The following is a 25410-nucleotide window of genomic DNA, read 5'->3' on the forward strand; positions in this document are numbered from 1 at the left end:
AGGTGCCAGACTCTTTTTAGTGAAAGGAGAGGATACTTTACAAGCTTCTCATAAGACAAATTCTTTTTTTAATACACAATATATATTTTGTGTTGTATGAAGTGCATACTATTTTTTTCAGTCTGGTACCGTGAAAAACTGGAGAAGAAGATTCTAACATATGGGACAAGTGTGTATTATTTTAACATTCTTTGCTTCATATAGCATTGATATATGGACTTACTGGTACGCTAGACAACAAAACAAACCCAGGAGAGAAACGAGATGCATCCAACAATCTCATTAAGAATTAGAGGACTTACTTTCACAACTACTGTTCAGAGAGAATTGGACATTATTCCATTTCAGCAACAAAGGCACAGGCCCTCTCACGGAACTCTAATTAGATATTAGATATCTGTAGAAAAAAAGGTGGATGTAAACTTTTTCCATCCAAAAAGGAATTAAAAAAATACACAATTACATGAGTGATCTGTAGAACTACCTCTATATGCCCAACATGAAGATACACTGGAATGAAGGGCCACTGCATTGGCTTTTGATTGGATTGCACAGCAAAAGAAGACTGGGCAGTACTGATTACCAACATACAGTGGCCTAACACTAACGATTCCTAGTGTCTTATATACCCACGTTTTCTTAACTATATAACTTACGAGAGTTCAACTATGCAAAGCTTGGACTTTGTGCAACATTTATTGGCTACAGGGGAAAAATATTTGTAGTTGAGAGAAGCTGGAAATGAAACAAATCTGCCTTTTAACAAAAACATGAATATTCATCAGAATCTTAACATTCATTCATCAGTGTTATAAATAGGCTTATAATGGTTTCATTTATATCGGGGGTTGGCAACCTTTGGCACATGGCCTGCCATGGTAAGCTCCTGGCAGGACAGGCCAGTTTGTTTACCTGCCGCGTCCACAACTTCTGCCGATCGCAGGCTCCCACTGGCTGCGGTTCGCTGCTCCAGGCCAATGGGGGCTGCGGGAAGCGGCGCGGGCCAAAGTATGTGCTGGCTGCCACTTCTCGCAGCCCCCATTGGCCTGGAGTGGCAAACTGCGGCCAGTGGGAGCCTGCGATCGGCAGAAGCTGTGGACGCGGCAGGTAAACAAACTGGCCCATCCTGCCAGGGGCTTGCCATGGTGGGCCGCGTGCCAAAGGTTGCCGATCCCTGATTAATATAAATGGTGTTGTTTGCCATCTGTAAGATTTTTAGTGGTAAACTTTTTTAACTTTAACAGATGATAGAAGCAATGAAATACAAGTGTGATCTTGTCAACTACAGCTATGGAGAAGCAACACACTGGCCAAATTCTGGGTAAGTACACGAGGTTTACCATAACCAGGTTTAATACTGAAGAATACTGGTGTTAAAAATTTTTGCATTTGTGTAGTGGCACTGTCAACAGGAGTAAATAATCTAGACACTAATAATTCATTGATATTAAGCTGCTGCACTACATCTCAAATTGCTGAACTTGGTCTGTGGATTTAAGTGAGCCTACTGAAATTGTCAATATTTTGTAGTATATTGCAATACTCTTTCTGGGGAAAAAAATTATAGTAATAATCCCTTTACAATGTGTGGATTGCTACAGAATCTTTCCTCAAGAATAGAATTTAATCTTTCTAAATAATTAATTTCCTTTTAAAATTGTTCAGGGGTCACTCCCGTACTCTACTCAGTGACCACACTTTCAGGTCTGGCAAGTAGGCTGAACATTACTCAACTATGGTCCAAAACAAAGGTGTAGGGTATGAAATCCTGGCCCCATCAGTTAGTGGGAGCTTTGCAGTTGATTTCAACATTGCCTGAATTGCATCCTGGATACTGAAAAGGAGAGAAAATATTTTGTTGCTTAAATTATACGTTTTCTGTATTTATTTTAGGAGAATTTGTGAAGTAATTAATGAAGCCGTATGGAAACACAACGTAATCTATGTTTCAAGTGCAGGGAATAATGGTCCTTGCCTTTCTACCGTGGGATGCCCAGGTGGAACTACATCTAGTGTAATAGGTAAGTAGCTCTCTTTTTTTAAAAAAGAAAGGAGAGAGAAATCCATACAGTTTAGAAAATATCAAAATAGTTGATCTTTTAAGCTATATACTTACATTAAGTGATTGAGATACGAACTTGTAAAATATCTTGTATTTATCAAAGCAAACAAATTAAGATTTTTCAGGATTGTAAAATCTTTTTTATGTCCCCAGCGGCAACTGTCTTAAATGGAGCCACATTCTTGGTGTATTTCTTTATGTACATGTGTGGCAACTGAGATTTGTTTTTTGTTAACGTTCAGAAGCCTGCTGTCTAGTCTGAACGTGTAGTAAATTTGTACTGTAAACAAAAAACGGCCTCTTCCTCCTCCTTTGGGTGGAATTGGACAATATTTGCTACTAATAATACCTGGCTGCTGACTATGCAGAAGAATACATGAGGCTGCCAGGCAATTTGTCTTGATTTTTTATTTTTAATAAACTTGTAGAAGGCAGGCCTTACAAATAGTCAAACTAGTCCTTAAAATGCTTCATAAGTGTAATTGTCTGTATTTTAAAGAAGACTGATTCACTCATGTCATTGATCTGGCTATTAGTAAAATGTAGTTTGTAGAAACAGCTAAGTTTGATCCCGATTTATCTCTTTCAAAGTATCTTAGACTCAGAAGATACATTTTGACTGGGGAAAAACACACTGTTTCTAATGTTAGGTCAGATACTCTGATATGCTGCCTCTTTCCTTTCCTAATGAATCCCAGCTTTGTAACTTGGATCTAAAATTTGGCATTTGTCCAGAGATATTCCTGAAAAAAAAAATCCATCCAACTACAATGTAAAATCTGTCAAAAGCTATTCTTGGAATCAAAACTTGTTCTTCCTGTTGGCTGTGATACATCTGATAAACTAATAGTCAATGAAAATACTGAAAAAATCATTCTAAAAAGAATAACACATTTTAAGATCATTAATGGAATTATCACTAAACATGTTTTGTTTTTTTTTAAAAAGACAAGTTAGTATGTCGAATAATTAGAGCAGGAGTCTAGAGTTGAACTTGTGGGTTCTGTTCAGAGCTCTGCACGTGACTCACTCTCACCTTGAGAGAACATAGAGAGGTTTAGTTGGCCCTTCGGCATAATGGGAATAACTTTTTTTGGCTTGTCTTTGCTGCAGAGTTAGCTTGAGGTATAACTTAGGTGTTGCTGCAACTCAACTTCCATTCATCTACACAAATCTCTAGCTCAGGTTTAATGGTCCTTTAAAATCAAGCTGGTTGGCTCATCATTGATATGGGTTGAAGCTTGAGTGCTGCTTCCATAAGCTAGGGCTTCTCTGTGTATACTACACAGCATATGCCAGCAGAACCCCCTTGTGGCGATGCAGCATAAGCTGACACATGGAATTGTGCTGGCTTAGCTACACCATCTGTCTGAATGACATTAGCTAATCTGACAAAAGCACTCTTCTGTCAGCATAGTTATGTCTACACTGGGGATATAACTGATATATCTGTGCCGGCAAAACTTCTTAATGTAGACTAAGGCCGGATATATTCCTAAACATTAGATTGATTTAGCTATGTTGCTCAGAGCCGTGAAAAATTTCACATCCTGGGTGCCGTAATTAGTTCAGTCTAACCCTTGGTCTAGACACAGGTAGGTCAATGGCAGAATTATGCATTCAACCTGTCTACTGCTTTTCAGAGAGATGGCTGTACAACATTGATGGAAAAGTCCCTTCCACCGATGTGGGAACTATTACACTATGGCACTACAGCTCTGTTGCTCAAGTGTTTCGCAGTGTGCCTGCTCTTAGTCAAGATAGGCTAACTTAAGACTAGGTCAAATGGAGTAGCTCAAGTGTAGTAACTCATGCTGTTCCAGTGAAGACAAGCCCTTACCTCAGGGATTTTTTTTGAGTATTTTGAAATCTTCAGGTGAAAATAACTTTGTTTATCCCATTAATAGTAACGGAAATTGCGTACATCAGTGTGACTAAATCCTGACATAAATCTTGGTATTCCGGGGAAATCTTTTTTTCTAAAGCGTTGGCTATAGGACAGCCATGGGCAGGAGAGCAAATTCCAACTAGATGAATTTAGGGTTGCTGGCTTAAAGTGAGGAAGACTACTAGCTAGGCCCCGACAATTATACTTTGGCTGGAAGGTCGTCAATGCAATATATTTAACCTAAAATAATTCTTTTGGGGAAACCTGTTCTCACAACGTATATAGCTATGCTGTGACGGATATTGTAAATTGTTTCCGTACCACTTGTTCTCATGTCTCATTTTACTGCAGCATGTGACTTCTGAAACCTTACAGACTTTACTTTGCCCGTGTTTGTCTTGTCAAGATTCTGTTTTCCAAGACCATTGGAATTTGTCATCTGAGACAATTAAGAACTTGGAACATGAATGTGTACTATTGCACTTGAATAAATGTGTTTTTAAATATATATAATACACGGTAGAACCCTGTTTATCCGATCTAATTGGGACAGGGGCCAGATCAGATAATAAAAACTCCAGATAAACCAGTGAATGTGAAAAGGTGATGCTGCAGTGCCATCTATTGGCCGCAGGAGAGGTCTCCCACTTTTGGCCCTGGAGTCCTGGTTGTTTTGGTAAATGCAGAGAGCTGGTTAAGGGTGGGTCAGATAAATGGGGTTTTGCTCTGTGTGTGTGTGTATTTGTAATGACAAAGGGTAGAGACTGAAATAGGCGCAGAACATATCATAGTTGCTACTATATACAATGCCTGCTTGGCCTTCAAATTTACTCTCTCTAAAGTACAAAACTTTATTGAAGAAAAACGTAACTGTTTCTCAATATCTGTCAAACTTTATGCTAGCTGAAGCTTACAATGTTTCTAAAAAATGTAATTGTTTTCCACATTAAAATAGTTAAAATATACATACTGCTTATTTAAAGTTATTTTTGTGTATGCTGTAGGCTACAGATAAGGTTGTTTTTAAGATCTTGCATCGTTCTAAAGTTGAGAATACTAATATTTTTTTAATAGGTGTTGGTGCATATGTATCACCTGATATGATGGTTGCTGAATATTCTTTGAGAGAGAAACTACCAGCTAACCAGTATACATGGTCTTCCAGAGGCCCTAGGTAGGTTATGTATAATCCACAAGTTCACAGGCTACATGGCTGATTTTAACTGTAGAATCCAAGCTGGTCAGAAGACAGTAGCAGATAAGTGTAATTTTCCAGTGAGAAGCTTTTAGTATGGACACCCTTTCTTAGAAATCAAACCTCCTGTAGCTCTTAATGCTTAGGATGTTGCAGCACTTCAAAATGCTTTTCCACAAAGCATTCGCAGTATACCTCAGGGAAATGTTAGAATACCACTGCTCTCCTTTATTGATTCCTTTGTTCCTGTGGTTAGTGAAAGTTTGCTCTGTAGCTATCTGTAGTTGTCATCTATTGCTCCCTCAAAGAAAAATGTTAATACTGCTAAAAGCTGTTGAAGCTAACAAACACTACTGTGAGGAAGATTCTGTCTGGCCTTTTCTGGAGTTTATCTCAGGCTTCTGTTTGTTAGTTTGTGTGTAGTTACAGCTTTCCAGTAACTGTGAGTGCTGTTTGGAGAGTGAGCAAAAGAGATCTACAATTCAAATTGACGCTTAGTTCGTCTTGGCACAGATCACGTCGCCCAACATGCAGACCCAGTTTGAGGATTTTGCATGGGCCATTAAAGGTGAATTGGAAAGCAAAAATAGTTTGCCTTTTATAATATATAAATATGGCCTCAAAGATCTAAAGAAATTGTGTGTTCTTGCAAAGAGCAAAAATATCAGGCCTCCACTTTTCCTCCTTTTGCTTGGCTAAATGATTAGACATATTGAATCTCATACAATTCAGATTTCTGCAGCAAGCTTACAATTAAAGAGGGAAAATGTGGAGGTTTAGATTAAGAATTGGTCATCCTTTTCCTCTCATTTGGGGGCAATGAGAACTGCAACTCAGATTTCAGCTTCATGTGCCATTGCTATTTAAGTGCGTCAGAGACATCTTTGCCAAATGAGGGCAAAAAAGAAAAAAAATCCAGAAATAACGTTTTACATACATTGTTTTAAAAAAGGTCAGGAAAACTTTTTTTAGGTAGCACTTTTGTCATAAAGGAGCAGTATGGGCATATTTTTATTTACAATTGAACCTCAAGGTCCAGGAGGATTCCCAAAAAATGTAAACCTGATTCGTTTGTCTGGAAGACCTCCAAGAAGACTTAAGTTGAACAATGGTCCATTTTATGTCCAGATTCTCTGCTTCTAAGTGGCCATGGGGGTGGGAGGAGTTGGCAAAAATCTTTCCAATTGCTGGCCTGGGGAGTACAAAGTGTCCCCTTCATTGTACTCTAGGTTTGAGGAAGCCAGAGTGCAAAGAAGACCGCAGGGACCTAAAGTTCAGTTAGCTTGGTCTTCACTTATATAGTTTCTTACGTATAAAATCGATGGGGTCTAAATTAGCTGTTACCACTCAAGAAAGAGATCTTGGAGTCATTGTGGAGAGTTCTCTGACAACATCCACTCAAAGTGCAGCGGCAGTCAAAAAAGCAAACAATGTTGGGAATCATTAAGAAAGGGATAGATAATAAGACAGAAAATATCATATTGCCTCTATATAAATCCATGGTATGCCCACATCTTGAATACTGCATGCAGATGTGGTTGCCCCATCTCAAAAAAGATATATTGGAATTCGAAAAGGTTCAGAAAAGTGCAACAAAAATGATTAGGGGTATGGAACGGTTTCTCTAAGAGGAGAGATTAATGAGACTGGGACTTTTCAGCTTGGAAAGAGACAACTAAGGAGGGAAATGATTGAGGTCTATAAAATCATGACTGGTGTGGAGAAAGTAAATAAGGAAGTGTTATTTACCCCTTCTCATAACACAAGAACCAGGGGTCACCAAATGAAAGTAATAGGCAGCAGGTTTAAAACAAACAAAAGGAAATATTTCTTCACACAATGCACAGTCAACCTGTGGAACTCTTTACAGAGGATGCTGTGAAGGCCAAGGCTACAATAGGGTTCAAAAAAGAACAGCACAAAGGGGCCCTAAAAACCCCAGGCTGGAGATTGCACAGGCATTGTGGGCAGAAGACTGCTGTAAGGCTGTTTCCCAAGGATCCTATGGCAAGGCCCACAGGATGGTCATTCCAGGATGGTGTTGCAGCATGAAGTGTTGTAGAAATTCCAGGCAGAGCTGCCGCCGATCCATAGAGCAGCATAGGGGTGAGGCAGCAGTTACTTAGGCATGGTATACACTATAGTTACGTCAACATAAGACGGCTTGCGTCGACCTAACTCTGTAAGTGTCTGCACTACAACATTGCTCCTGCTGATGTAAGTTGCTCACTATATCAACCTAATAATTCCACTTCTGCAAGAGGTGTAGTGCTTAAGTTGATGTAGTTAAATCACAGTGTCTACACAGACACTGTGTCACCCTACGTTGCCTGTTGGCTGTCACACCCCACCCTACGATATCTCTCACATTTAAGTTGGTGGAAAAGTTCCTGGTCAGGACACGCACCACTGACAGAAGTGGTAACTACTTGGCCCTGGTCTACACTGGGGGGATTGATCTAAGTTATGCAACTTTAACTACGTGAATAATGTAGCTGAAGTCGACATACTTAGATCGACTTACTGTGGTGTCTCCACCGTGGTGAGTCAACTGCTGCCTCTCCCCCGTCGACTCTGCCTGCTCCTCTCGTGGCACTGGAGTACAGGAGTCGACAGTAGAGAGCTCGGGTAGATTTATCGTGTCTAGATTAGACGTGATAAATTTGATCCCCACTGGATCGATCGCTGCCCGCCGATGCGGCGGGTAGTGAAGACATACCCTTGGTGGCTGTGCTTAGGTCGACTTAATTTTGTAGCATAGACAAGGCCTTAAGAAAGGCCCCAGAGTCTGTCTGGATTGTGCCAGGGGCCTTTCCAGTCCCTGAAACATCCCAGAACCATCTTAAAGCTGTGATAGGCCTCTGTGCTGTGCCTCAGTTCAGGGCATTGCCTTTAAACTTTAAAGTGTGGAAGTGACCACAAACCAGAAATTAAAGATCTTACTTTTGCATCCCCTTTTGCTCTCCCTTGTTATTATCATTTTTGTAGGAAAAAATTAGGGGATGTACATTTGTCATGTGCTTGACGTTTATACTTGAGTACCTAACAGATTAGGCATCTAAAATAACTTGAAATACAATATTGGATGCCTAACTTTTGGTTAGGAAATTTGTTCCTTTGACAAACTGGAGCCTGTGATAAGTAAAAATAATCTGTTCTACCAGTTCTAAAAATATTCAGTGTTATAGGAGTTTAATATTTATTTTCTCCTAAGTGAAGTTTTTATAGTTAAGTCATGACTGAATAGTATGAAAATGCTTTTAAAAAAGAATTGTTTAATATCAAAATCATTTTCAAATTTGGTAGTCCCTGTACAGTAGCGTTAGCAGGCGAACACTGAAATACTTATTAAATATAATAGTATGATAGCTTTAATGTGAAATGGTTTTTTGTATAAACAGAGATTTGGATTTCAATAATTGTATCAAAACTTTTTAGTACCGATGGAGCCCTTGGAGTGAGTATCAGTGCGCCAGGAGGAGCTATTGCTTCTGTTCCTAACTGGACTTTACGAGGAACACAGCTCATGAATGGCACATCTATGTCTTCACCTAATGCATGTGGAGGCATTGCTTTAGTACTATCAGGTAATGAATATTGTCTCTCTTTGTTAGAGATAAATTTTTGTCTTTTCATTCTTGCACAATTTTATAAATTGAAATCCAGTAATATTACTGAAGCAACCTATGTTTCTTACATTTAATAAGAGTTAATAGTGTTGAATCTTCATGTTCTTTAATATTTTACCAATAACACTTTAATTTCAGGACTCAAAGCTAATGATGTTCATTATACTGTTCATTCTGTCAGAAGAGCTTTAGAAAATACTGCAGCGAAGGCTGAAAATATAGAAGTGTTTGCACAAGGACATGGTATTATTCAGGTACTTAACAGCATAGATGCAAAAATTATACAAATTATCAACTTTAAAAGGATATTGTCAACTTGAAATCTGGTCACTTGGGTAGGAAAAAAGTTTAGTTGCAAGTGCTACACAAGTCCGTTATAATCACACTTTTCTTTCTGAATCGCTTTTCTCTTTGCTGTGCAATAATCCACACAAATAGGAAACTGGCTCTAAAAAAGTTCTTACAGTGAACAGATTATATACTTAGATAGCTGTTCAGATTACTTTGTGTATTTAAGTAGAATGACTTCATTAGATATGATAACAAAAGCATTGAATGAAAATACCGCTTGTTTCATCCTAACAATTAGCTTGTGGGTTTATGCTGAATCTGCTGCTTCCTAGTTCTTCGCTTTCGTGTTGTTTATTTCTTTTGTTTGTTTTTCCTAGCAAGGAGTTTCGCTGGAGCCCAATTCACCAATATTTTTTTTAAATGGCAAATTAAAACACAAAATAAAAAAAATTTGAAATATACTAAGACAATTGTGAACACGGTGTCTATAACACCATCTATATTTACTATACTGCCTATCTGAAAACTAATTACAGGTAAAATTTTCAATAATCCCTGCGTCATTGGCTTTCAGTAAGACTTGGGCTTCTAAGCATAGTATATGGTGTTTCACAAAGCATAGGGACTAATGGTAGTGCAACACAGGGGATCAGCATGTGAATCCTAATGGTTATATTTAGGCTCCTAAATCTTACTGGAAATCACTGAAACTTAAGCTCCTAAGTCCATTTTGAAAATGGTACTTTTTTGAAATTTTGCCCCACGTCTTTAGACCATTTTTTCCTCATTGGAGAAAGTGAATTCTTTCTCCTCTGTTCTATGTAATATGCCCAAAGATGCCCTTCCTCCAGCAAGGACACCTTGTCAAGGCATATTGAATGCAGCTCCCTCTTGCAATGTTGCGCATAGCCACTGTAGGCTGTTTTAGAGCACTGCAGTACTCGCAATGTCTGCTGGCATAGGAGGTAAGGTATAACCATTGTGATTCAAATGCTAGACCCTTTTGTTGCCCTACCGTTAGTGGCTATGCTTTCTAAAAACTTCATCTAGAAGTTGGGTATTTTCTATTGTGACTACTGTAGGGTTAAATGGGTATATTGGAACACTGTCTTTTTTCTCAATAGGTTGATAAAGCCTATGACTACCTCATTCAAAATTCATCATTCACAAGTAAAATAGGTTTTACTGTTACTGTTGGAAACAACCGTGGAATCTACCTCAGAGATCCTGTCCAGATAGCTGCACCTTCTGACCGTGGGGTTGGCATAGAACCTGTTTTTCCTGAGAATACAGGTAGGGAAGAAGCTGGTAATATAAACATGTTTAGGAATGTCATTGTGTAAATTCGATGAGGACTTGGGTCTAAAGATCACACAATTAGCTAACACTTGATAATGATATTATACGTTTAAATGGAAAAAAAAGATGTAGTGAGTTATGTCATGTACCTGTATTATAAAAAAGCTGCTACTCTTAATTATAGTTTCAGTAGTTGAACCAAGGTGGTTTTTCCCATGATAATACAGCTGAATCAAGATAGCTTTTCCATTCTAAACCCTTGGTTTTAGTCTCTGCTTTTCCAGTTTCATTTGGAGGGTGAAGTCCTTCATGTTTTTAACTCAAGCGTGTCTGTCTTTCTTTTGGAGAAATTTGAAATGAAAAATATCAAGTGTTTTTTAAATGAACACGGGGAAAATATTCAAAACATTTTAAAATTTCCTCTAACTTGAATAATCTGTGTGAATTTAAAACTTCAATTTTTGCATCTTATATAGCCCTCTATGGGAATGTATACTTTTTCAAATGTGAAAGCACTTAGTTGAGAAATAACTAATTCCTGGACATGACCTCTTGTGGCCCCCAAACTTTCAAGGTCGAAGTTCTATATAAAGCACTTGCACTTCCATCAGTTCTTTTTCTGTGATCAGTAGTTGCAGAAGTCCTTCTTTTTAAAGTTTTTAAATCAGATTTCTAGCTTTTTCTCTAACACTTTTGTGTATAGTTAAGTCAAGTCTTGGGATTTTAGTATTGTTGTGTGCTGTAGTGCGCTTAAGTCATGATTCAATACTTGGATCTTTCGAAGTCTGGATTCAGGAGGTATATATCTTGCCCTTCATCATCTCTCAATTGTGTCCAACCAAGTGTCTTCTCTGTTTTAGGGGGGGAGTCCATATCAGTGCATAGTTTTTTGTTTTACAGAGTGTAGTTTTACACCCTGAGACATGGCTTTTGTAAGAGTAAATATATTCAGTCTGCTAATTTGCCTCCGTTAATCTCTAAAGAAGCTTTGTGTTGCTCTTTTTTACTTTGTAATTTACCTTTGAAACTAGAAGGAAAACAGTTACTAAATCACCTTGATTGGCTCATTTGGGTGCCTTTTAAAATTGGTTTCCCAGAATAAAGCGCACGATTCTGAATTTGGTTCTGTGTGGGCATTTATACCTGGAACAGTTGCCTCCCTTAATTTGGTACAGGTTGTCTGGTTTGTATGCTCAAGGGTCCTGTATGTTACTCCCACACTTTGAGCTGCTTTCAAATTCCTTACTATTTATCTGTATATTTTGTTGCCTCAGTCTCCCAAGAGGAGGCTCTCCTCTAGAAGACTTCATTAAGGGGTTGAGTGCAAATGAGGTAATCCCTGATTATCTTGGCAATATTAATGGAGTTTCCATTATTTTAGATGGAAATTTAGGTTTGGTCTACGTTACAAAAGTTGCACACTTTTTTAACTTAAGAGATATAAAATTGATCTAGTTAAACCAGTGTAAACGCCAAATGCACTTCTAATGGGCAAAATAATGTAATGGGTGATGCAGGACTCTTTTTTTAATAAATAATTAAAAGAGGGTAACGTAATACCAGTAAACACGGATTCATGGAAAATAGGTGTCTAACTAGATATTATTTTTTTTGTGTTTACAAACTTGGATGATAAAGATAAGTGTTGAAGTATTTAGACTTCTGTAAACATTTCATTTGGTACCCCACTACATTTTAAGAAACTAGAATGATACAAAATTAACATGGCAAATTAAATTGATTTAAGAAACGGTTAACTGACAGGTCTCAAAATGTTGTAAATGGGGAGTCATTGAGCAGTCGTGTTTCTAGTGCGGCACTGGAAGAAAACAAAATCATTGCTGATATAGTTTGTAGATCTGAAGACTGGGGGATGGTAAATAACGAAGAGGATGGGTCACTAATACAGAGCAATCTGGATTGCTTGGTAAACTGGGCAGTCGATATACATTTTAATATGGACAAATGTAAGGTTATATATTTAGGAGCAAAGAATATAGACTATATTTACAGGGTGAGGGACTCTGTCCTGCGAAGCAGTGACTGAAAAAGGCTTGGTTTTCACAGAAGATAATAAGCTGAGTAGGAGCTCACAGTGCGATGCTTTGATGAAAAGAGCTAAGGCAACCCTTGGATCTATAAATGGGAATGATGACTGGGAGTAAGGAAGTGATATTTACCTTGCTATTTGGCAGTGGTGTCACTGCTGCTGGAACACTGTGTCCTGTGCTGTCGTGTATACACTTCAAGAAGGATGCTGAAAAATTGGAGAGGGTTCAGAGAAAAGCCTGCAGAATGATTAGCAGGGATTCTCAAACTTCATTGCACTGCGACCCCCTTCTGACAACAAAAGTTACACCACCACCTCAGGAGGGCAGGTCAAAGCCCGAGACCCACCGCCCTAGGTGGGGGGAAGCCAAAGCTGAAGCCCCAGGGCTTCAGCCCCACACAGGAGGCCTGTAACCCTGAGCGTTGCCACCAAGGTCTGAAGCCCTCGGCCTTCGGCTTAGGCCCTGGGAGGTGGGGCTCGGCCTTCGGCTTTGACCCTGGGCAATGGGGCTCAGGCTTTCGCCCCAGGCGGTGGGGCTCGGGCTTTGGCTTCAGCCCTGGGCCCCGGCAAGTCTAATGCCAGCCTTGGTGACTCCAGTTAAAACAGGGTTGTGACCCACTTTGGGGTCCCGACCCACAGTTTAAGAGCTGCTGGACTAAAGGATTGGAAAGCATGCCTGTATAGGGAGAGATCAAGGAGTACTCAATCAGTTTTTCAAGGAGAAGGTTAAGGGATGACTTGATCAATTTATAAGTACCTAGATGAGGAACAGAAATCTCATAATAGGGTGCTCTTCAATCTAGTAAATAAAGAGATAAGATCCAGTGGCTGAAAGTTGAAATTCATCTGGAAATAAGGCCAAAAAAAATTTTTTTTGACAGCGAGGCTAATTAATCATTGGAACAACTTAACAAAGGGTTGGGTCAAGTCCATCACTGACCACTTTTAATCAGGTTTGGATGTTTTTCTACTTCAAACTGAAATTAATTCATGGAAGTCCTAAGGTCTGCAGGAGGTGGGACTAGATGATTACAGTGGTTCTTAAATCTATGAAAACCAGTTTAACCCTTGCTTAAATTGGTTTAATTTGGTAATTCACCAATACAAGCTTTAACGTTAATTTAGTTAAACCTCATGTAACTTTTCTATAATAGAGAAGCCTCTAGATTCTGGAGCATAGATAACTGCATCCAAAAGAGGACTGGCTTGCTGAGCCACGGCAAGATTGTTTTCCATTGGGACTTTCTTATTTTATCCTTCTCGGTGTCATAGAGGACTGTTTCCAAGATATAGGTATAAACCACAGATTAACAAAATAAAGGCCAGTGTTTTTCATTTGGCAGATTTCTAAGATAAATGCTCAACATGTTGCATCTAGTAGTGATTATAGTAAGCATTCTTCTTCTCACATTGTTCTGTTAATCTCTGAAGGTCCTGTTTGAAACCTGTCATTGGGAAGTATTCCTTTCAGAAGTTTGAGTATCAATGCCTTTTCAAAAGTTATTTCATACAAATTTGGATATAATACAATTCTTAAATATTGAATAGTTCTGTTACCTTGATCTTTTAGTTCTGATACAGTTATGTTTAGGGCTGTGATTTTTGTCACGGAATCTGTGACTTCCAGAGACCTCCTTGACTTGAGCCGCAGCGCCGGGGAGCTGCAGGATCCCCACACCGCCCGTTGTGGCTGGGGACTCTGAGCTCCCAGCCACAGCGGGTGGAAGGGGGTGCCCCGGGAGCTCCCCATTTTACATATTTTAGTAAAAGTCATGAATAGGTCATGGACTTCCATGAATTTTTCTTTATTGCTTGTGACCTGTCTGTGACTTTTACTAAAAATATGCATGACAAAATCTTAGCCTTAGTTACATTAGAGCTGATGTCACAGCATGGTGAATGCATTGATTTTTACACTGCAGTGGAGGACCTGAAAAAGGTGAATGGGGAAGGAAAACTATTTCTGTATTTAGACTATGTCTGCCCTGGGAGCTAGGGGTGTCATTCCCAGCTTGAGTAGACATATTTGCACTAGCTCTCATTGAGGTAACATGCTAAAAATAGTGAAGTAGTCTGGGCAGTGGTGGCATGGGTTAGCTGTGCCAAGTGCAAACCTGCCTGGACCCCATGGGTATGTGATTGGGGCGACTAGCCTGTGCTGCCATTGCTACTGTGGCTACACTATTACTGTTTGCATGCTAGCTCAGTGAGAGCTGGGTGTCACAGCCCCAGCTCCAAGTATAGACATAGCCTCAGATGATCACAGGTGGAGTCCTTTTAAAAAAAAAAAATTGCGTTTTAGTGAAATGGTTCTGAGAATTTCATTGAGTGTTGGTAGGAAGAAGGGTTTCCAGCTGAGAGCACCAGAATTCACTCATGGTGATGGTGCTGCCTATCCAAGAGAAATGGTAACCATTTTTGTCTAAGGGAGTGCATCCCATTATCAAGTAAAACATCTTTTTTGTTTCTGAAAGGTAATTTTCAGTGGCACTTTTTTAACAATAAAAGCAGCTTCTTTAAAGGTTTCAAGGAGTGGGTTCCCACTGTTAATAGTGAGACATGCACACATTGGTGGAAATATTTTTTTTGCTACTGTGGCGCCTAAACATTTGTTTGGATTATTGTATTAAAAGTTTAAAAATTGCATCTTGTTTCAGAAAACACCGAAAGAATCTCTCTCCAACTTCATTTAGCTTTAACTTCAAATGCAGCATGGGTTCAGTGTCCCAGTCATTTAGAGCTCATGAACCAATGTAGGCATATTAATGTACGTGTGGACCCACGTGGTCTGAGAGAAGGACTACACTACACAGAGGTATGAAAGTACTTATATTTATAAACAAAAATATTTGCTGTCTCCCTTTGCTGTGATCATTTTCATTTAACTTTTAGAAAAATCATTTTTCTAGTAGATTATAGCATCCAAAGCTTTTAATTTATTTTACTTTCTCCTGTACTGGGTAGCAAATGCTGTTGCACAATTAGTTTATTTAAAACAGGAAAAACTTGTGGTTTCGTGTAAGAAAAAAGTAAACCATGTTCTTTACCTTGCCTCCTATTTCTGCAAAATTTTGTAATATTGACAAAAAGCAATTACATTTTTTGCAGATTAGTAGTATAGATTTTTTTTAACATTTCAGATAATTTTTCCAGTTAGCTCTTGTAATTTATTACTACAAGAGACTTACCATAGCTGTTCAGTGTGTCTTAACTCTAAATATTTATAACTTAAAGCTTTTATTAGATTTTTAAAATAAAATTAAGCATTTTTATCTCTTTTTTGAAAAATTTGAACCTCTGTGGGTATATCTACACAGCAGTTAAACACCTGAAGCTGGTCTGGGTCAGCTGACTGAGGCTCATGGGCTCAGGCTGCAGGGCTGTCAACTTGCTGTGTAGATGTTCCGGGGCAGGTGGGGTCCCACAGTATGCCCAGCACAAATGTCTGCACAGCAATATTTAGACCCGCAGCTAGAGCCCGAATCAGCTGACCTGGGCCAACCGTGGCCATGCCCCAGGTTTTTTTATTCCAATGTAGACATGCCCTGTGTGGCTAATACTTCCCTGTATGTGGAGAAGGATAGTGGAGTTAGAAGTGTGTCTTACTGAATTAAATGGAGAGGCTGCTTTCAGATCAGATGTTCTGCTATTCTCTTGCCTTTTCTGTTCTCTCCCTCATTTTTGCCCCATTGATCCCTTTTAAAATAGTTGACTATCCGCCCAAAGAGTCCAAAACTTAGAATGGCACTAAAACGTTTCCATTGCATTGCAGCTGGAATTTTCAAATGTTGGTGGAACAACAAAAATAACTTTCCTTTTTAGAAAAAAAGCACTTCAGGTTTTTTAGAACAATTATAAAAAACTAAGGTCTCTGATTGTGCTGCAGTAGCAGTGAAGAAATTTGTCAAAGGTTCTGGACGTAGTATGGTTTCAGCCATGCTGATATTTAAGGCTGGGACTTAAGCAATGTTTGGTTTTTTGTGCACACAATCCATCAAGGTGTGGAGAGCAATAATGGAAGTGTAAGGGGGTGGCGGCGGGGGGTGGGGGGGGGGAATTGAGAGGGGACACAAGACAGCGGTGTAGGAAGAGGTCTGAGCTGAAATTAGTCCTTACCTAACCAAGTAACTAAACTTGTCATAAGTGATTGTGCAGTGCAGAAACCAATGAAAAAGTACGGGATTCTGAATGTATTACTTAAAAATATTTTTTAAAGTTGAATTTTTTAAAAAAAACTATTAATTCTTAAACTGGTGGTACTTAAATGTTTTTCTGGTGTGGCAGTGATTAAAGCCTCTTCAGCCTGTAGCCCCTCTAAGTTCATTGAGCAATAATGATACAGATGCAAAATACTCCACAGCCAATCTATAGAAGCTCACTCTGGTCATATTACATCATTTTAAATTGCTTTAGGATATGTTGCTGTGTAACTACTTTTATTTTGATTAATTCGTCAGGTGTGTGGTTATGATATAGCAACGCCTAATGCAGGCCCTTTGTTCAGAGTTCCAATAACTCTTATTATACCAGCAAGGTCAGTGAACATTTACTTTTTTCTTTTTTACTCCCGTGCATGGCTACATAATCTGACTATGATATATTGTCCTAGCTGCTTTCTTGGGTCTTTCAGTCAGTTCTGGTTTCAGTTGTCTCAATATCCAAGCTAATATAAGTCCTCTGCCACAAGGAATAGTGCAAATTGCCCCATCCTGAATACAGAGGGGGCAATAGAGAGAGAGAAGCTGAGTTAATGTAAATGTAATGCCATTGTCCTCACTCAATGGTGCTGCATGAAGACTGGGTAGTGAAGAGTCACAAGCTGATTTATAGTGCATTGGTAGAACACCAGGAGGCACCAAAATCCTAAAGCCAATGTTGTCTGTTAACATGGTGTGTCTAGCTCCTGTTGGAAATGCGATGAGCTCATGTCTGACAAAAACTAGTTGTCATGAATTACTATGACCAGTGCTGATGGGCTCTGAAGAGACTCTGGACATAAAGATGTACTTTGCATGCAATAACGGTGAAGCTCATTCTGTTATGGAACACAGGTTCCCTTTGAAATAAGCACTTGTGCAAGCAAGGGGCATCATGATCCAAAGTGACATGGTCTCATCTGTATATGAGCCATGGGGATTTTAACCCCACTAGCTGCATTTTTAAGATTTCGAAAAAGATTATTCAGTTTTAAAGTTATTAAACTTTAAAATTATATTCACAGAATAGATGAATCTTCACACTATGACCTTTCATATACTGATGTGCATTTTAAGCCTGGTCAAATCCGAAGACACTTCATTGAGGTTCCTCAAGGAGCTACATGGGCTGGTAAGGAAAATAAAAATACAAATTTAACAAAAAATTAGGTCTTTCAAACAGGCAGTACTCCCAGTGATTTCAGTGGAAGTGTTATGAGTAAGACTTCAGCATTAGATCAATGAATTATTTGTGAAATGCTTTATTTTTTTTTTTTATTTTACGCTCTTTTGGGGGAGAGTGTCTTTTTTTTTTTTTTTTTTTTTTTTTTTTTTTTTAAATATAGTGTCTAACTCAATGGGACTCTAATTCTGATTGGGTTTGTGGCACTACAAGAAAAAATTAGTAAATAATAATTGGGTATATTTGCATCACTGAGGGAAATTTGTGTGTGTAGTACTACAATTGACCCTCTTTTGCCTGGCTTAAAAACATGTAGGAACATGATGTTAAAGGGGACATGCCAGTATTCCACTTTAGAATGCTAATTGCAGAGTTATATGCTGATTGCCTATTGTGACAGACCCCCCTGGGTACAACTTGGACTGTGGGACCACAGCGTCCCCTTTTTCTCTCTGGGTCAGGGTACCTCTCTCACTGCTCTACTAGTGGCCAGCAGCCCCTTCAGGCTTCGCTCTGACACAGCCATTAGCATGTGAAGGCACACCCAAAGTTGCATGCAGGCTCTCAGAGCCACTTATGAATTATACTCAGGGAAACAGCAGCAAATCCTCCCTCTCCCCCAGCCTTGTACCCCAGATATGTACCATCTTACATAACTCAAGGCCTTCTTTATCAATGCAAGCTCATTCATTAGTTTGCCACTTCATCAAAGGATAATGGACATGTCCCAGGCTTCGTAATCTGAGCAGATCCCCCAAGCACTTATGACAAACTCACAGGTTAAGATTAAATATTAAAATAAGTTTATTAACTACAGAAAGATTTTAAGTGATTATAAATGTTAAGCATAAAGGTCAGTATTGGTTACATAAGAAATAAAAGGTAAAATTGCAGTCTAAATCCTCAACTTTGTCAGACTAAGCACAATTCGAATTGGGCAGTTTTTCTTACCCCACTAGGAGTTATAAGCAGTTCACAGTTCTTAATACACAGGCTGACTTCCCTGTTCAGCCTGGTACCAATCGCCTCAGTTCAAAGTCTTTTTTCTTCCAAACATTCTCATTGCCTTCAGAATAGGTGGGGGAAGAGAGGTGGACTCATGATTCCATTGTCCCTTACTTTATACTCTCAGTTCATGCGCATGGAAAAAAACTGGCTCCACCATGGAGTCAAGCATCACATGTCCTGAGACCTTGCTGAGTCAGAGTTAAGCAATCCCCATTATGTAAATCTCTTGTTTACAATACTCCTGTTGATCAGTTGATGGTCACTTAACACCGGTCGGGATGTGGCTCACCTCCTTTGTTGCCAATTGAGAGCTAGCTGTGGGCATCTCCCAGACTCGCAACATGTTCAATAACAACCATATAGCAAAATTTCATAACTGCATGTACAGTGATGATATACATATTTTGATAGAACAATGAGTTTCAGTAAATACGAAGTCTCATAGTATACCTTACAAGGCATTCTTTGTACAAATGTCATAACCATATACAAATGGTGAATGTGGCGGTTACAGGGTGCTATTTTGAGGTACAATATGTCCCACCCATATATAGCAAGAGTAAGAGGAGCATTCAGCACTTCTTTGTTTCTTTAATACATATTATGGAGATTCTTACAAGCATTTCTTTTTAGAAAACAATACAAATGTATTTAGAACTTAACATGGCTGTTTAATATTTTGCACTTTATTAGAGAATATTAATGTGTGTTGGATGGAGTTGTGAATGTATTAATCTAATATGAACAAGAAGTAGATACTGGCTTATTCCATGTGAAAGTGTAATTTAATGTGTGTGGGGACAGTTTTGATTGTAGAGTTCCTGGATGGTACAAGGTTATAGAATTCATATTTGGTTTTGTATTCAATTTTTACTCTTGACCAGTATTACAGATTGGATTGTTTGAGTTTGGTATGGTCTGGGAAAGCCAACAAGATAACTTGGGGGTGTGTGTATTGATGTAATATCCAGGAGTAATTAGGTTAATGTTGAGTGGTGTGTAGTTGCTAAATAGTTAAAACAGAGAGGTAGATTCATCTTTAAACCTCGTCTTTCAGTGTTACTATTGTTATGGCATTCTAAAAATTTGGCTGTGCTGTACTTGAAAATAAAAAAAATTTTGAGGCTTTTGATGTTTATGGTATTATAAAGTGTCTAGATATAGGAAATTGGATTTTTTTTTGTTCTGTTGACCTTGATGTGGCGATGTGCCTTAAGATTAGTGGATATTTTAAACAAACAAACATTTGTTTTGATGTGAATAAAATGGATCAGTTAGACCATCAGCATGCAAAACATTCCATATCGTTTCATATGATGAAAAAAATGCCATTGAAAACTAACTTTCTTTTGTGAATTTCTTGCCCCGTTTCTAACCAGCTACAAAATAATTTGAGTAAGGGGATAGGCAGCATACAGGGGAATATGACACATGAATAAAATGGCTGTGACACATCTCTTCATTGTTTGTTTCTAGACTTCAACACCAAGGGTTTTTTGAGGTAGAATAAATATTCTTTGGAAGTTGTATGATTAGTACGTAAACGCCATTGAGAGAAATTTTCAATCTTAATTTTCTTACAGTTATTTCTTAAATAGATATCTTTTTATAATGACTGATTGCTTTCTATTATCTTAATTTTTGTTTTACCTAAGCCATTTATGCAGTCTTTACTTACACACACACACACACACACACACACACACACACACACACACAAAAATAAACAGAATAGTGTTTTAGAATAATTCTGTTACAACATCAGATTAGTAGTTCTGTAGCTTGGGGCAAATCAAGAGCATATGGCCTGTGTGTGTGTGTGTGTTTTTTTTAAATACAAACCTGAAGTGGCCACTTTAGGTCAAAAAGTCTGTATCAAAAGTCCTCCCTAGCAGGTATTAGCAAGCAGGCTGGTAGCACCACCTGTTAAGCTTGCCCCACACTTCCCATTATAAACCTCTGTTTTCAGTTGCTTATAACTAAGGCTGTTTTAGTCAGGTATTTTTAGTAAAAGTCATAGACAGGTCACAGGCAGTAGACAAAAATTCGTGGCCCGTGACTTGTCCGTGACTTTTACTAAAAATACCCCTGACTAAAACTGGGAGGGGGTGGACTTGGGGGGCACGGCGCGGGTGCTGGAAGGGGGGTACAGCCTGGGGGGGACGGCACGGGTGCTGGGGAGCAGCAACCCTAGCTCCACGTGCTGCCTCCGCTCTGCCTCAAGCCCCAGTTCTGTAGCTCCCATTGGCTGGGAACCGCAGCCAGTGGGAGCTGCAGGGGCGGTGCCTAGCTGCCAGCAAAGACAGCATGTGGTGCTAGGGGAGCCCCCCTCCAGGTAAGCTCTGTCCTTCATCCCAACCCCAAGCCCTGATCCTCCCCCCCACCCCTCCTCACCCAAACTCCTGCTGCCACAGTGAGGCAAGACTGCCCCAGCAGCAGCCAGTGCACTTGAGCCAGCTGCACTGGGCTGCTGCAGAATTCACGGAGGTCATGGAAAGTCACAGCATCCATGACCTCCATGACAAACACTGAGCCTTACTTATCACTTTACAAAACTTCAATCACTTGGGCTGAAATTTCCCCAGGCTGCATTTTTTTTTGAAAACTTCAACCAAAATGGTTCGGCCATTTTTGAGAATGAGGCTAGAGAAAAACATATTGTTGCCCGTGTTAGAAGAAGAAAAGAATAGAAAAGATGTTCTTTGAGAAGCACTAGCACCCCATGCTTTGGAGTGGAAGCTTGAAATTTGGTAGCGGATGTGCCTTTTCTATCCCTGTGAAAATTTGGCCAAGTTACGTGCCTCTGAAAAATTGCACTTCTCACATGTTCATTAGAGATTTTGCAGCTAAATTTCCCAAAGATTCTATTTGTCTTGTACATGTTCCAGGGCAGGGCTTACCCTCCAATTGCAGTTTCCGTCTGCTCTGGCCATGCTGGGTCTGGGCAGCAGAAGTGACAACAAGGAGCTTGTGTCTCAGAGCTTCCCCTGCTGGGACCAGGCAGTTTGTGGAGGAGGAGTGAAATGCAGAATTCTCCTGGGACAAGGATTGGGGAAGACCCACAACTTGGGACAGGGACAGGTTAGAGAAGAAGGGGTAAAGCTTGGGGAAAATTCACACACAAGTCTGTGCCTGCTAGAGCACATTCCCATCCAGAGTTTCAAATGGAACCCAAGATTCCTGAGTGTCGCTATGCCTCTGTCAGCAAATGTCTTTGAAACCCTCTGGCAAAGTGTCTCTCCCCTTCAAGTGCTGTGGTCCACACGGAGGATAAGAACTTAACTGAATCCTTTGTCACGGTGGCACCTGATGTTAATGGTAAAACTCTCATTATCTTCAGCGGGAGCAGGTTGGAATCCAATGTCAGGGTGTGTGTGTTTAAAAGATAACAATCAAAAAACCTATACTGGTTAGTATACAATTTTCAGTGCTCTATCAAGTATCACTTATTTTCTGTACAAAGTCTTTTGCTTTACTGGTTTTCCACCTCGAGAAACTCTTGTTTGTATACGTATTATATGACATTACTTTAATCATGGATTTCGTGTATGTCAGTACAGCAGTTAAACACCCGCAGCTGAACTGGGAAGCTGACTCAGGCTGCGAGACTGTAAAATTGCTGTGTAAATATTCAGGCTTGGTCTGGAGCTCAGGCTCTCGGACCCTCCCACCTCGTGGGGTCCCATGGCCCAGTCTGGAACCCCAGCCTGAACGTCTACACAGCAATTTTTAGCCTCCCAACGCGAGCCTGAGTCTGCTGACCTGGGCTGACCGTGCTGCGCGTCTTTTATCCCAGTGTAGATGTACCCATAGGCACTTGTGTGCTGAATAATAACTGTTTTTTTACAAATTACAAATACGTTGGAGTCTAATTTTCTTTTTCTTGTCAGGGTAAAATATTTTTCTCTAAACATTTTCCATTCTTATTAGCTTTTTTTTGGCTACTGAAATTAAACTCTGTTTTGAACGTTTTTTCTTTAATCTAGAAGTTACAGTATGTTCCTGCTCAACTGATGTGGCTGCCAAGTTTGTTCTTCATGCGGTTCAGCTAATGAAACAAAAAGCATATAGAAGCCATGAGTTCTATAAATTCTCATCCTTACCAGAAAAAGGATCAGTGACTGAAGCATTTCCTGTCTTAGTAAGTTAATTTGAATTTAAATATCAATATGTACAAAAATTAACAGTACAGCATGAAAGAAAATTGGTTTTGTTGAGGTGTTATGCAGAGAAGTTAAAGAAGCACAACATAGCAGGGCCTGGATTCAACTGGAATTATGATGTTAAATTAGTTTAAAATTAATGCACTATATTTCCACTCTTTTGCAAGTCGTCTTTATTACTCCATATTTTATCATTTTGATGTTAAAACTGAACATAAGTAAATTTGGTGTCTTCAGTTGCTGGATTAACTTAATGCTTATTAAAGAAGACAGATTGGTAATCCAAAATCTGTTTGTTTGAAGAACAGGCACAATAAAGGTAGTGATAATGCAAGATTCCTCATGTTGCCACATTAACATGCCTCAGCCATGACTTGGAAGTCGTATCGGGGTTCATGCTCTTTGTCCATTCAGTCCTGAGCCTCTTTGAAAATGCCATAGAACTGTACCTAAATTATGGTACTCTTGCAAGAGAGAGTGAAGTCCGTGGACCTCACTGCTTTCAAAACTAAATATTCATTTCTTCATCTTGGCTTTCCCTCAGTGAATTCTACATACGGATAGGCAACATTCTCTCCCTCTTCTTCTGTAAGCTAATCAAGCTGTTTTTCCTGCAAACTGGGAAAGAAGGAAGAAGTGTTATTTGAATGTATGTTTATTTCAAACCTGCTTATATAGAAAAATGCTGCACCTGTCTCTGGATTGTTGTGTTCATTTTTGGTCATTGCTAGGATATCAGACATGATTTATTGGAATTGTCTTGCATTTTCAGGGCAATCCTAGTTTCCTGGCCAATTCTGTGTAAACTTGGATTACTGGTATAATTGGAGTACTTTAGAACTGCATGCAAATTCCTTTGTTCTTATGAATTTATTTTTAGGGTGGGTGGGGAATGAGAATGGAAGGTGAGGATGTGAATATGTCTAACTTTTGTCTTTTCTATTATCCAGGGTGGAAAAACCATTGAATTTTGTATTGCTCGTTGGTGGGCCAGCCTTAGTGATGTCAGCATTGATTACACAATTTCCTTCCATGGCATAGTTTGTGCTGCTACTCAGTTAAACATAGTGAGTTTTTTCATATTTTAGTTTCTGTTGATCAGTTCAAGAAATTCTTTGGTGATGAAAAGATCGTTAGTTGCAACTTGAAGAAAACTCAGACTATACATGTAGCTGAGATATAGGTCAGTGATTAATAACTCTTAAATGCACAGTAATAGGAACAGGAACCCACAGAAATGTATTGATCACGATTAGTACAAAAAAGCTTGGATTACAAAGAGTATATAGAAAATTTAAAACATTTCTGAGAAACATACTTATGATCTGATCTTTTTTGCTTTGTTCATCCACTAAACTTCCAAGTATTTACAGGAAATAATGGTCTAGGACACAGGTTTTTCAAACTTAAATACCTAAAGTAGCAATGGGCTTAAACTACAGCAAGGAAGGTTTAGGTTGGACATTAGGACAAACTTCCTAACTATCAGGGAAGTTAAGCACCGGAATAAATTGCCTAAGGAAGTTGTGGAATCTCCATCATTCTAAGTTTTTAAGAGCAGCTTAGATAAACACCGGTCATGAATAGTATAGATAATACACAGTCCTGCCTTGAGTGTTGGGGACTGGACTAGAAGTCCTGTCGAGGTCCCTTCTACTCCTACACTTCTATGATTCTATTCTGAAGAAAGGCCAGTAATGGGTTAGAATTTTTTGTATGTATTTATAAATAAAGCTGGGAACCAAGTTAACTGTTAAACACTTTTTTTAAAGCATGCTTCAGAAGGCATTGTCCGTTTTGATGTTCAGTCCACACTGAAATATGAAGATATTGCTCCTTGCATAAATCTGAAAAGCTGGATCCAAACGCTCAGGTACAGTTGCTGTTTTGGGGGCTGTGTTGAAAATTGTCTGATCTTTCAGAGTTACTTAGCATGTAATTAAAATAGTAATTCTGAAAATAAACATGAATTAACAGTAAAATGAATATTAATATTTGGAATGAGACTCTGTGGTTATTTCCAGGTAACTGTAATAGGGGAATAGAACCCCTTTTATTAACATTGCCTACCCACCACTTTTCTTAAGATCCTTTTTCAGTTTCTTATAACTTTGCCAAACCTTAACCATTTGGGCTGAAATTTTCCATGCAGTTTTCTGCTTCAGGCTGACTTAAAAAGAAATCAGCCTGAACAGTGCAGCTGTTTCAGAGAACAAGGCAAGGTGAAAAAAACATGTTCTGCAATGTTTTTGTTTTGAACACTCTGGCAACTTTTTGTTTGAGAAGCCGTAGTGCCCTTGTGCTTTGGAGCAAGAACTTGAATTTTGGCTGGGGATAGTCTTTACCATTCCTGTAAAAATCTACCCAAATATGGCAAAGTTACAAGCCTTTGAAAAAATGTATTTGCACATGCTCAGCCTTCATAGGGTTTAGTAGCTAAAATCTC

The 25410-nt window shown here is 39.1% G+C and overlaps 1 protein-coding gene across 2 annotated transcripts in view; it reads left to right on the plus strand.

Moving 5' to 3' along the window:
• The window catches only part of TPP2 (tripeptidyl peptidase 2), a 78774-nt gene that overhangs the window by 18752 nt on the left and 34612 nt on the right, over nucleotides 1–25410 (plus strand). For both annotated transcript variants that reach the window (XM_074963226.1, XM_074963235.1), the window contains exons 8-19: nucleotides 1245–1321; nucleotides 1894–2021; nucleotides 5025–5124; nucleotides 8584–8732; nucleotides 8913–9028; nucleotides 10190–10358; nucleotides 15072–15229; nucleotides 16872–16948; nucleotides 17636–17742; nucleotides 22788–22942; nucleotides 23915–24031; nucleotides 24737–24837. In XM_074963226.1, coding sequence (XP_074819327.1) covers nucleotides 1245–1321; nucleotides 1894–2021; nucleotides 5025–5124; nucleotides 8584–8732; nucleotides 8913–9028; nucleotides 10190–10358; nucleotides 15072–15229; nucleotides 16872–16948; nucleotides 17636–17742; nucleotides 22788–22942; nucleotides 23915–24031; nucleotides 24737–24837 — 1454 coding nt within the window. The remainder of the gene's footprint in view (nucleotides 1–1244; nucleotides 1322–1893; nucleotides 2022–5024; nucleotides 5125–8583; nucleotides 8733–8912; nucleotides 9029–10189; nucleotides 10359–15071; nucleotides 15230–16871; nucleotides 16949–17635; nucleotides 17743–22787; nucleotides 22943–23914; nucleotides 24032–24736; nucleotides 24838–25410) is intronic.

The sequence above is a fragment of the Natator depressus genome, chromosome 1, assembly GCF_965152275.1.
Source record: "Natator depressus isolate rNatDep1 chromosome 1, rNatDep2.hap1, whole genome shotgun sequence".
Classification (NCBI taxonomy): Eukaryota; Metazoa; Chordata; order Testudines; family Cheloniidae; genus Natator; species Natator depressus.